The sequence below is a fragment of the Corvus cornix genome, chromosome Z (assembly GCF_000738735.6).
Source record: "Corvus cornix cornix isolate S_Up_H32 chromosome Z, ASM73873v5, whole genome shotgun sequence".
In the NCBI taxonomy this organism is placed as follows: domain Eukaryota; kingdom Metazoa; phylum Chordata; class Aves; order Passeriformes; family Corvidae; genus Corvus; species Corvus cornix.
The window spans coordinates 59,963,302-59,977,067 of record NC_046357.1 but is presented as its reverse complement, the minus strand read 5'-3'; the positions used below and the strand labels follow the sequence as shown (position 1 = coordinate 59,977,067).

Genomic DNA, 13,766 nt, shown 5'->3' with positions numbered 1-13,766 from the left:
AGCAATAAGTTTCTCATTGTTTGTTTTTCCGATTAGAAACAGAAAATTAAATGCTGCAGATCAATTAACATCACTTTTGTTGCAGTCACTTCACAATTTATTTATAAATTAATACTTTTTTGGATCCACATGTTCTGTTCATGAAACCCCAGTACTATTTCCTGAAATCTGGATGATTGATGTAAAGTCTGCAGCTGTGTACTGATGCCTTGAGACAGTAGTTTTAACTGATTATTGCTTATTGTATGCTAGAAAAACATTAAAATGGTTGGCTCTTTTTTTTTTTCCACTCTTCAGGAAACAAAAAAAAAGTAGGTAAATTTTGCTCTCTTTTACGTTCATCTTCGTTAGTACTGCTAGAACATACCAGCTAAAATAGAAGAAATAGATCAAAACTCAAAATGTAAAGTACTTATTCAAATGTGTAGAACTGAAGAAGCCTATGACAACTGAAGAACTACAAAGAGACAGTTTACCTGAATAGGCAATCTTGTTCTGCTGTATATGCTCCATGAGTGCCAGTGTTTCCTGGCACTGACCTTTAATGTTTCTTAAAGGTACTGTTTCACAGGAATAAAAATGCACGTAGCAGTATCACTGCAATCATGTGTCTTTTCACGTGTTAAAGAATGGAGCTTCTGAATGAATACTGTGCTCTTATACTTCAAACAAACAGATGCCTGTATTCCAGCTCTTAGTAAAGACCATAGGGTATCTTGCAGAGAGCTGATGTTTGACTGGATGGCTGATGGCATGGAGTAGGTCAGAATTGGTACCTTGGCTTCCATCAAGCACAAATTGAACTGGCTAGGTTTTTATAACCTTCTCCAGTAGTTTAGGGCATTGACCACAGCTAAACCTTGTGTGTCTGCATAGAGATCTGTTCCCAGCATCAGGAACTATTGTTAAAAAAAAAGGAGAATAGTGCAAGGTATATGCAAATATATAGCATATTAACTAACTCTCTTTTCAGGTCTTTCAGTCCACACAGGCAATTAGTGAGCTAGGAGTTCACACACTGACTTCTTCCTCATTGCCTTGCTTTTGTAGACAAGCCCTTTCTGAACTGAGCCACAGAAACACAAATGTGCATTTGGATAATCTCCAAGATCAAATCATTCCAGGCACAATAGGGGAGCAGGAGTTTCTAAAGGTAAGAATATCTCTAAAGGCAAGAATATCAAAATAAAGACTATAAAAAGAATTGCATTCCACCAAATGGTTCAGCAAGATTTCTAACAGGAAACCCATGGGAACATCTGGGGGCAAAGAAGGGACATGATCCTCAGCAGTGCATCTCTGTTGTAAAACGTTCATAGGTGTTTTTTATGCAGGAGGTTTACAAAAGGTCTAAATCATGCACACCAATATATGGGGAAGTTTTATGATGCCAGGAAACCCCAGTCAGTACATCTGTTTGCTCTGTTTTACTGGGGCTTTTTCTAAGGTAGCGGGATTTATTCCTTTTAAGCTTATTACGAATTTGCTGTATTTGCAAAATATTCATAGCTAAAACCTGTATGCTTCTTCTGTGAACTTCAAGAGGTCTTTTACCAGCTCTGGTTTACCTTCTGATGTGAAAACAGCGCATTTGTGTCATATGTGTCCCAAAAGAGATGTTCAAAGAGAAAAGGTTTAAGCTGGGAAAGAAGCAGGATAAGCTAGTAAAGAAGAGAATGTAGGCTAAAATGGAGAATGAAGTGGAAGTAAGAATAGAAAAGAGGTCCATTTGAGGATTAGCAAATATTCCTGTCTGTGAATGGAGAATGAATTAAAGAGACAGAGAAGTGTACTAAAAATCTAGGTCCTACCCTGAAGCAAGCATGTTGGGTTATACAAGGCACAGAGGGCAAGGTTCACTGCTCTGGTGCTTGGCTGGTTGGCAAGAATAAACGCACAAAAAACCTGTTTCTTTGTTCTGCCAGAATTGGGTGCACTCTCGCATTATGACTTGCATATAGGGAAGCAGAAAGAGTAGGTAATCCATTTTCTGCTTGATGTCAGCTACAGTGAGATTGAACCTTTTCCCAGAAAACTTGTTAATGTTTTGTCTTGATGCCAGTTAAGATGTTTCTTGACATATCTTCACCTCACTTGACATATCTCCACCTCACTGAAATCCATCCTTATTGAAAGCTAAGAGAGACAGTAATAGCTCAAATAAGGCTATTTTTGCACAGCAGAAATCATCCTTGCAAAGATTAAAGAAGCATTTTTTTCATTCAAGAGAGGGTTTCGTCAATTTCTTTGTTTCATTACCCTTCATAGCACCTGCTCCGAACTTAGTATTTAAGGAAATTCCAATATGATGATTGTCTTTTTTTTTTTTTTTTGGTATCAAATGAATTGTTAAACTGAAAAATGTAAGTTTAAGGTCGGAGTTTTTCATTTTATAAGTAACGTATCTTAGTCACTTACTTCAGCCTGATCTTGAAAATGCCATCTTAAGAATTTTTCCCAAGTGTCTGTTAAATGTGATTTTCCCCAGTGTTCTTTGTCTGTTTTCAAGTGAGCCTTTCTTTGCAAGTAATTAAAAAAAAAACCAAAACAAAAACCCGACTTCACATTTGATCTGTTTTGAATTCAAGTATTTGTCTCTGACCTTTGCTAAAACTTCTAAAATCACAAGGAGATAAGCATGAAAGAAATCATGTGCTGTTCAAGTACTTAAAGTCTAGAGAAATGCACTGAAGTAGAAAGGGGATTAAGAGAGGAAGGAGGGTGAGGCCAAGCCATACTGTGTTGGTACAAGAAGGATTAGCAAGCAGACTGAACCAGGAGAGAAATTAGCTGTGCTTATTTCAGGTTAGACAGTCATAGGACGTGCAGAGATAGAACCAGATCTCAGCAGTGGAGAGGTACCAGGAAGAGAAAACAGGTACAATGCATGAAGTATTGCTTCACTTTATGTTGGAGCTGGCATTGGAGAACAGCAAGAAAACAGCGGGGAGAACAAGACACACTAGTTAAATGCAGAAAAAGCATGAACTGGGGGAGGGAAGGAGGGGTGGAAAAAAAAGTTTCAGAAAACTGGTGCCTTAGACAGGTTTTAGAATTTTGTGGTAGTGAAGTAAATGTGTCTAGCAAGCATAAAATGTGAATGAATATTTTGGAAGAATTTATAAGTTAATGAGCAAATATAGGTCTACTTACTTACTATCTTTTGTGCAGATAATGAGAAGAATATTAGTGTCTGTGATCAGAGTTGTTTGCCTTCTCAGAGTATTGAAATGTAGAGTTAGAAGGAATTTTCTAGGGTGAAAGGGGTAGCCCAGAGATTTGTATCACTTGTTTTTATTTTGCTTTCTCTCTTTCTCTCTTTCTCTGTCTCTCCACAGGGGGAGCTAGGTGTCCCATCACAGGAAAGTCAGCGTGTGTGGACAGCCAGCTCTGGGAACAAGCCGGCTCTGCTTGACCCGCTGTCATGCGGATCCCCACGCTGCTCTACCTTTCCCTGCTCCTGCTGCTTAGCACATTGGGTCGAGCTGGAGCTCAGTTCCCTCGGCAGTGCGCAACTGTTGAGTCCCTGAGGAGCGGCATGTGTTGCCCAGACTATTTCCCTGTGTTTGGGCCAGGTACTGACCGGTGTGGTGTGTCCACGGGAAGGGGCCGGTGCGTACAGGTGACGGTCGACTCGCGACCCCACGGCCCACAGTACATCCACGACGGGCGGGATGACCGTGAGCAGTGGCCCATCCGCTTCTTCAACCAAACCTGCCGCTGCAACGGGAACTTCTCTGGCTACAACTGCGGCTCTTGCCGACCCGGCTGGACTGGACCTACCTGTAGCCAACAGATCAGTATAGGTAAGAGCATCAGAAATATGACATGAAAGTTGCTCGTTGTCAGTGCTTGTTTCTAAATGTACCTAGTCTATTTCTTCTCTTTAAGACACAAAATGTCCATTATATTTATTTAGCAAAGGTATGCTGTTAGAGGTTATTAAGGCAAGTGCTAGGTGAGCTGTTCAGCACATGCATCAATTACTTGTATTTACTCGCCAGTAAAAGGAAGAAAAGAAACCTGTAGTCAATTTAGGAAAGTCCATTAAAGGACAGAATGTATAAATTAAAAAAAAAAAAAAAGTATTATTTGGAATTATTTAAGAGTAAAACAATATATATAGACATGTATATGTGTTTGTGAGTGTGTCTGGGAATAATATGTACCTCAACATATTTAACACCTCGTGACTATTTTGTGAGGCAGTGGTTCTTTTCATTCAAAACCCCTTATTATAATTCTAAACTATGTACCTGTTCCACTAAATATTTACTCTCCTTGTCGCTATCAATATCTTTAAAAACGTTAAGTCATGACCATGGACTGTTCAAATGAATCAGTCCAGGGCATAGTAAGTCTTTCTGAGAGTTCTCCAGCTTCAGTTTAGTCTAGCATACCACTAAACAGATCTTTAAATTTTTTTAAAAATGTATATTAAATCTTTGCAGGACTAGAAAAATGTTGAATATTATAGGTAAATTTAAAAAGACAAACAATCTTGGGGACAGATCCTTGTTCTCATCTGAAAACCATCTGAATGAACAAGATTTCAATCTTTATTTTTAACCTTAAACACTTCTAACTTTAAAGATGTCATTGAAATCCTGTAAAATCCATAATTCCCCCCAAATGAACAATGGGTTCTGCTGATATGTGAAACAAGAGGTTTCTAGCACAAATGTACAGTGCCTCTTGCAGAAACAGAAATCAGCACGGACGTTTTCACCACATAAGGGAATATTCCATGAATGTAAGAGCATGTTCCAACAAGGGTTAACAAAGCACCACTTACCAAATCAAAATTTTAACAATTCCTTAATAATAATTTATTGATGGCTATGAAAAATATATTTGAATTGGTTATTTTCAGCCTTCGAGCTCCAAGAACTAAACTAGAAAGCAGAAAGTATTACATCTGAATTGGGTCTGCTAAGCCAGATTGCACTCTCTGGTGTTCAGGCCTATTCTATTTTATAATGATAATACCTCTGAAGAATAACCAAGAGATAAATATTAACACACACAAATTTAACAAGGTAAAACTAGAGATAGGCAAACAGCAGTTTTAGCTAATTTTCTAGAATGTACAAGAGCACTTCTTACTCTTCTCTCATTAAATCTTTTACAATGCATTAAAATGCCAAGTAAATCAGATATATTATACATGATAACATGAGTTTAAAAAGAGTAAATTAGTTTCTTATTATGCTTTAAGTTTCCACATTGAGCTCATCTTTTTTGCCCATTTATAGACCTGGCCCCATCTGCTCAGATTTTAGAAATAATTACTGGATTACTGTTGGCATATCCATACTAAATTGCTGTAAAATGCAGTTTGGTGTCTTCATATCTTCTCAGTTCATGACTAACTCCATTAATAGTCACAATTTTTTGCTGTGGCTCAGGCATATACTTTGAAAATGAAAATGTTAAGATGCCTATGTAAATAGTTCTCTACTTGAAACACTACAAAAAACACCACAAACCAACCAACCAACTAACCAAACAAAAAAACAAAAACAAAAAATGCAACACTTCAGTGATGAGGGCTAGCCTGTCAGTTCAGTTCTGCAAAACAGAAAAGCATGTTTCAGGATACGCAGTCCTTGGATGACATTCCTGTTTCATGAAAGCATTTCTTCAAACTTCCCAAAAGCTAAAATATCCCTCACTGAATCAACGTTTTTTAGTGAAATGTAATTCACTTTTCTTCTTCATATAGATTCATGTTGAATATCTGTTGCTACTTGTATCAACATAATCTATCCCTTGGACAATTACAGATTTTAACTGTATTTTTTATAATGACAATAAGTAAATATTGACTAACAACTGTGAGGATTTCTATCCTCATCTTAGTCTAAACTTAGCCTGAAATCTTCTCAGACCAGGTGAAAGAAGGACTGGGGTGATCTGAACTCTGTACTTCTTGCTGAAATACTGGTATTTCAACAGGCCAGTTTTCTTCCTTGTTTCACTCTCTATATGTGGACAATGGTTTTTTTATTATTTTGAGATATACCTCTAAAAAGGATTAATATATGGCAATTGTTAATGATGTCAGGTAATGACATTAAAGAGATCTGTACTATGTGAAATTCACAATAATTCACTGGTGAATCTGCCCTTTTTCCTACAAAGGTTCAAGAATAAAAAAATTAATTCTTCATTAAATTGCCAAACAGACAGTTTCTGATTATTATAAATTGGTTTATAGTATTCATTTCTTGTACATTATTACCACCGGAAACCTTAAGTATATTGGATGAAGTTCTGAAATATTTGTATGACCAAGAACTTTTCTCTGGCAGGATGGAAAGATGATCTGTAACAGTACTTCTAAAAGCACTAAAATTGCAAGGACTGGGGCTTTATTTTAATTTACCTCAGCTTTTCTCAAAATAAATAACATCTTCTATTTATTCTCAGTGAGATTCCCCAATTAAAAAAAAGGGTGAATTCTTCAAGAAAAAGGGACTTACCCAGAATTATTAGGAATGCAATAAGTAAGTTCTGTGAGATCAGACTTGAGTGTTTATTACTTTGGTAACTTGCTTCTTCTGTATTACCACAGTCAGAAGGAATCTTTTGGATCTAAGTGCAGAAGAAAGGAATCGCTTTGTGAATGCCTTACACCAGGCCAAGATGACAGTCCATCCTGACATCGTTATTGCCACACGAAGACGTGAAGAAATTTTTGGACCTGATGGCAACACACCTCAGTTCGAGAATATCTCCATTTATAACTACTTTGTGTGGTCTCATTATTATTCTGTCAGGAAGACTTTCCTTGGTGCGGGGCAGCAGAGTTTTGGAGGAGTTGATTTCTCTCATGAGGGACCAGCTTTTGTCACATGGCATAGGTACCATCTATTGCAGCTTGAAAGAGACATGCAGGTGAAGTTCGTGTTAATGTTGGCTGGTATTCATGCTATGTTTTGTACAGTTAAAGAACTTCTCTCCATATACAGAGGCAAAAAATGATAGCACCATTTCCTACGTGTTGAAATAATTCTGCTTCAACTTCAGTAACTAATTTAGTACACTAAATTTAATAGAGTGCATTTATGCTTCAGACTGTCATTTTTATAGAGATGTTAAAAATAGTATTTTAATTAGAGCAATAGAAAATGTAAAATTTCCATAAAAATCTCTTGGAAAAAAATATAACATATTCTAGATATAAGACATTTTATTGGACCAACAATATTATTTCCAGTGGTGTTTTTAATCTCAAGGCCATGATTCTTGAATGACATTAATCAAAGCAGAAGAAATTCTGAAGTGATAACAGGGATGGCTTAGGGATTCAGAATCACATTTTATTTGTGTAACTGGTTAGAGAAATCAGTGTTTTGTTATAAGCTGCTCCATAAATTAGTGCTTCTCTTTTTTCTCTTCTCTCATTCCGACCTATTCATAAAAAGGGTATAGAATTTTATGGACAATCACCCTTCTTAAAAAAGCAAGAATTAAGTTTTCAAGGTCAGGACTAAATAGTGTCTGAAATCACTTCAGTGTTTTCACTAGCTTTAATTGCTTTACATCAAGCTGAGGCACAAAGTCCTTTCCAAGACACACATTTGTCATCAGTGGCACTTCTCCATGTGGAAGCCTTGAGAAGTTCTATTTCTCTGTGATTTAATATATATTCCTATTTATGTCAGTTGACTTGATCATTAGTCAAAGTAATTTTGCCTCACTAACTCCAGAACTGTTCAACTCCAACCCACACCTGAACCAAACAATTGCAATTGGAAAAGCTGGTATCCCTATTCTTTACATTTCCTTCAGTTGTTCCACAGTCCACCTAGTTATTATGTGCACTACAAACACTGCTCTTGCTGACAGGCCGTTAAAAATATTTGGAAAATGGGGGCTTAGTGTTAATTTATGTTTCTTACAACTCACAGTATGGTTTCACGGAAAAGGTACTGTCTTATTAGTGAAGGAGACCATGACTCATTTCAGTAGTCCAGCTCTCTGTTCTGAACAAAGGTATCAATGTGAAAAACTACCAAAAGCTTCCACATGAATTTTCCATAGAGTTCTTCTCCTCTATGAGGCAGGATTCTGACTTTTACTAAGATGTATTTAGCTGGTTTTTAGCATTTTTCTAGCAGTAAATATTATAGCTGTCTGTGTCACACACATAGTAACACCATATTTATGTGGTTTAGAACATGCTACAGGACCCCACTTTTGGACTGCCCTACTGGAACTTTGCAACAGGACAAAATACATGTGATATCTGCTCAGATGACTTGATGGGAGCTAGAAGCAATTTTGATGTCTCTCTTATAAGCCAGAACTCAATCTTCTCTCAGTGGCGAGTGCTATGTGAAAATGTAGAAGATTATGAAACTTTGGGAACCATCTGTAACAGTAAGTATGAATGATGGAAGATATCAGGAGAGAAAATTCTCTTAATAATAAATAAATATAATACTTTACATTGCAGTGTTTTTTCCCAGACAAAAAGTCTTAAAGTGGTTTTTGAATATTCTTGATCCATGTTTCATCAGTCTGTTAAAACAATACATACTATCGGGAGCTTGTAGCACAAGAAAATGTAAATGCTTTGCTCTCCCGTCTTATGCAGTACCTATCATCTCCTGCACCATAAATCATTAAGTTTGGCAGTGTTATTTCTTAACTGAAGCTTAAGTTTTCTTCTGACTACTCCACTTATCACCTTTATGCCATTCTGCTCCTAAAATGAGAACATCTAACAACTCCCTATATTATGTGGACCATGATTTGAATGTAATACCAGATTCTAACACACCCAACCAAATTACAGGAGTTTGAAAAATTCCAGTAAGTTTCTTATATAAGCATTGTCATGGAAATAGGGGAAAAAATAGGAACCCCCCAATATTGGGTTAGTCATTTACATAATCTTTTCCCCAGATACCCTATCAGGACATCCTCATAAATCTTGGCCTAGGTCTCATCAGGAAATCACATTGAAAATCTGTAGAAAATTTTCCTAAATCACTTAGAGAACAACAAACCTCAGTAAGAAGCTTGTAGATGACTTGTTACATCCTGGAGCAGAGAATCCAGAACACAGGACCCCAGGGAAATTCTTTGCCTGACATAAGGAACTGACTGGTTCATTCAGTTGTGTGTCACTTGTGAGGGACTTTTTTTCTCCATGGTTCAGTCCTGAGAAGTATTCATTCTGTGGCCTACTGTTCTGCACCTTGTTTTCTCTCTTCTCTCCATTTCCAGGCACTGAGGGTGGTCCCATACGACGAAATCCTGCTGGAAATGTAGCACGACCTATGGTACAGCGTCTCCCAGAGCCTGAGGATGTTGCCCAGTGTTTGGAAGTTGGTGTATTTGACACTCCTCCTTTCTATTCCAATTCAACAGACAGTTTCCGTAACACAGTAGAAGGTAAACATGGCAAATAAATAGACCTGGAACAACTCCAAATAGGTCAAGGAGCAGACTTGCCATTTTTCCTGTTGGAAGTATGAGTTTGGAGACAGGCTGTTGGACAATAAGAACACATTGTTCTCAGCATTAAGTATTAGCTCAGTATTAAGTGGAAATGAGGTCTGGATAAACTACATTATAGCTATAGCTTATGTCTCCTAAAATGCACTAAAGTCTCAAGATTCTGTTGCTGGTATACTAAGTAGAAACCAATTTAGGTTCCTGAAACATAGTTAATAAATTGCTTTTGTCGAAAACAGACAGTCCTTGCTTTTGGCTTGATGCCACTGCATCCCTAAATGCAGCAAACAAGTGCATCTAGCAGTTACTCTTGTATCTGAATTAAAACGAACAAAAGAAAGCAAAATAAATTGAAAGCTTTGGTAGTACTTAGTGCAACAGTATTTGAAATAGTAATTGAGGTCTGGGTACAGGATTTACTGCTAAACATGCTAGCCCTGCTCTCTGGGTCATAAAACTGTTCTTCTATAAGCTCTGTGCATTTAAAATTAAACTCTCTGTCACTGGCACCAGAACACACACCCCCCCAACAGAGAAAACAGCCTAAAGGTTTGATTTGTACTGTTCAGACAGTATCCTGACAACTTCTTCTATACCTTAATAATCCAGAGCTTTTAACAGGAAAAGGTAACAAAGTGACAGTTCAGATCCCTGCCTACCAATACCTAGGTGTCTAAACATGGCTTTAGACAATTAGTTGTATGTATCCCTCTCTGGAACAACTGGCCAAAGCTCAAACACAGGAGGAGTTTTCATGATGCTTCAGATCCTAACACCTGACATGAAGGTTGTGGAGTTTTGGGCACTAGCAAAGCTACAGTCTGTCTTCTCTGAAAAAATAAACAATATCAGAACATGTGAATTTTTCTGATACGTGTTCCTAGTATGCATGGAAACAATGTATGGAAACATAACAGCTAGCTCATTAGAATAAATGGCAAATACACCTGCTTTAGCAACCAGTTACAAAACTCATGCAACTATTTTAGTATGGTGAAATATATGTAGGGTCTAAATATACACCTCTGTTTTCATGCTAGGATGTTATTTATTTTGGCCATTTTTGCTGTAGAACCCAGCAGCTTTGAAGTCCACATTCTCAGCATTCTTTTATAAAGGCTATTTTATATGAAAATTATGCATTCCAGGAACATTTCTCAAATGTCAGTAGGTAGAGAGTTAGCTACCCATTTGTTTTAAGCAAAGCAACACAACAGCATGAAAGCCTTTCAGAGAAAAAAAAAAGTATTCATCTTGAACTGCAGCTTCCAAACAAAATCTTCACTGGAATTCTCGTGTTCTTTGTTTGCATATTCAGGGTACAGTGATCCTTCAGGAAAATACGACCCAGCAGTTCGAAGTCTTCACAACTTGGCTCATCTGTTTTTGAACGGGACAGGAGGGCAAACTCATTTATCACCCAATGATCCCATTTTTGTCCTCCTGCACACATTTACAGATGCTCTTTTTGACGAGTGGTTGAGACGGCATTCTGCAGGTAAGACATTCTCATGGACAGAGGCAGGATGGGTGGCTGTCTGTCTCTGTAGTCACAGGAGCTCAACTCCTTCTTGTGGGACAGCAAGATGCCCCTAACTTTAGGAGAGAGGATTGGAATTTTAACAGTTAGTAGAGTTAACAACGACAAAGTTAAAATGAGCAAGCACTCTTCCTCACCCCACTGACATTCATTTGCAGATCACTCTCTGTGGAGGGACCTGGTCAGAGAGACCAGGCACAATTCAAGAAAACATTATGTGGGACTATACTGTCTCCATAGAGCAAAGACAATGTAACCCTGGAAGGACATTCCATTGTTGTGTGGACTAAATAACTATTTTCTTCTTGTCATTTTTACCACCTTTGTAATATACTACCAACATTCAGTAACCATCTCCATATACTTCTAAAGGATGGTTACTGTTCCTGCCCTTGCTTTTTTAACTCCAAAAAGAACAGAGGAAGTGAAAAACAGGGAGAAAGGAAGAATAGAAGGAAGGATTTGAAAGGAATGAAGGAAAAAAAAATAAAGAGGGAAGGAGACTGACATCAGTGAACTAGGGGGAGAATTCAGTCTAACCCTTATGTCTATGTATCATGCAGCAAATATAATCATCTGCACAATGCAACAACTGGATTCCTCTTAGGATAATCCATACGCCTCTTCCTTCTTCTACAGAAGAACAACTGTTGCTGCACAAATGAGACTTCTTTGTGCAGCTTCCACAACCTGCCTCACTTAATTTTCCCACATCAGCTTTCAGAGAGCAATTTTATCTCCTTGTGGTTCTTACATGATCTATCACACGGTTTGGCATCATCTAACCAAGAAGGACTTTCTTTTTCTTATGTTCTGAGCTTTGTTGTTGCTGTTGTTGATGGTTTGATTTTGTTTGGTTTGCGGTTTTTCTGTTTTCATTCAGCTGACTTCCTTCTGATTTAACACAGTGTTGCCAAAACTTCCACTGGAATTTACATCAACTGTCCTCCTGACGGGAGAGCTGTTCATCACTGTTACAATCAGGCAAAGCTAGAATGTAGAAAAAAGTCTTTTCCATATTTCTCCTTTTCCAAGTGAGAAGAAATGAAAAGTCCAACACAGGCAGAATTTTTAAAAATTTATTGGTGGTTGCTATTCAAAAACAAAGATAACACTAGTGGCCTTGGTTTTCAACAGTGCAGAGTGTCTGTTTTGTATCTGTCACACTAGAAAACCAATCCATCTGGAACAACTGAAAAAGAATACTGGGGTACTCAAAATCCTGAGTTTGAAAAAAAAAAGTAGTCCAAGTTATTTTGAACTTATTTACAGAAATGTGATTTGACTTTCAAATTTAGATATCTCAACATACCCACTGGAGAATGCCCCTATTGGACATAACCGACAGTACAACATGGTGCCTTTCTGGCCTCCAGTAACCAATAATGAAATGTTTGTTACTGCACCAGAAAACCTGGGATACACCTATGAAGTCGAGTGGCCAGGTAAACTGTGCAACCTAGATACTTCCTCTCCTTTTTTGTTTTTTTTTTATAGTATCTTTGTCATTTGACATTTATTCAAATTTCACCAACAATATCTGCTGTCTTTGTAAAGGCCTTTTTCTCCTTTCCTGCCTTACTTTCTGATATTTGTTTGGGATGTGGTATAGCTACTGGTCAGAGATTGTTCCAGCACGAGGTTCTCAATTTTAGGAGAAGTTCATATTTGGATCTTAACCTTGCAGAACGTCCTTATTCCTATGTCAAATAGCTTCATTAACTCATAGAGAGAATGCAAGTCCTCACAAACCAGGCGGCATGAGAAAGGTCCAGGACAGATTTTAGAGAGGAGCAAGATAGACTAAAACTTCTCACTAAATCTTCTAATTTCTGAACAAAAATTATCAAACAAGATTTGAATTAGTTCTACTCCCCAGCTCAGTGAATAATGACAAATGCTGAGTTTCAGTCTGAACCTCTGATACTTATCCATATACTTGACATTTGCTTTTAATATCTTTGCCTTTTGTTTTCCTTCTTGTAGGTCGGGCTCTGCATGTCACAGAGATGATAACTATTGCAATAGTGACTGCACTGGTTCTTGTTGCAATTATCTTTGCTGCTGCCGCATGTATCGTACGTGTCAAGAAAAATAAGGATGAGTTGCATCAGCCTCTTCTTACTGACCAGTATCAGCACTACTCAGATGATTATGATGGCATACCAACACCAAGCCAGTCTGTTGTTTGAAGAGATGGCACTTTTTTGCATCTGTCTGAAACTGGGGATCTTTTTGCTTTATTTCATAAATGGTGGTCATCCACCTGCTTTAAAATAAAGAGCATAAACTGTCAGGCGTCTCAATATGTTTGCTTCAGATTTCACTTCCACTTTCATCACACCTAGGTATCAGTAAGTCATATTTGAAATGCTAATTCTATGTTGATTATAACAGAATCTCTCAAGAGTCACCTGCATGCCTTTTCCATGCATATTTCTGAAAAATCTGGCAAACAGTAGTTAACTTGCCAATAGCCAATGTCATCTGACTTCATCCAGTCTTTATACCCAGAATTCTTTTATGAAGTACCTTTGTGAAAAGGTCAAATCTAGAACAGGACAGAAGGAGAATATGAAATACAAGTAAACACCTTGGCTAGATGAGTAGAATGTCTTTCAAAACAGCCAGCATGCCAGACAGGGAGTGACAACAGAATTCTGAGGAGAAGAGTGTATTTGAAATCCAACTTTATTCACAAAATATAGTTATGAACTTATTGCTGCATTTAAGTGGATCTATGAAAGAGGTTCAT

The 13,766-nt window shown here is 37.6% G+C and overlaps 1 protein-coding gene across 1 annotated transcript; it reads left to right on the top strand.

The window, feature by feature from the left end:
- The first annotated feature begins 2,689 nt into the window (after positions 1-2,689).
- TYRP1 (tyrosinase related protein 1) lies at positions 2,690-13,307 on the top strand. The gene is made up of 8 exons (XM_010392933.4): positions 2,690-2,878; positions 3,339-3,806; positions 6,578-6,900; positions 8,184-8,388; positions 9,241-9,408; positions 10,790-10,969; positions 12,310-12,456; positions 12,998-13,307. The coding sequence occupies exons 2-8, from the start codon at positions 3,425-3,427 to the stop codon at positions 13,201-13,203; spliced, it is 1,611 nt and encodes a 536-aa protein (XP_010391235.1). The 5' UTR covers positions 2,690-2,878; positions 3,339-3,424; the 3' UTR covers positions 13,204-13,307.
- The last annotated feature ends 459 nt before the right edge of the window (positions 13,308-13,766 follow it).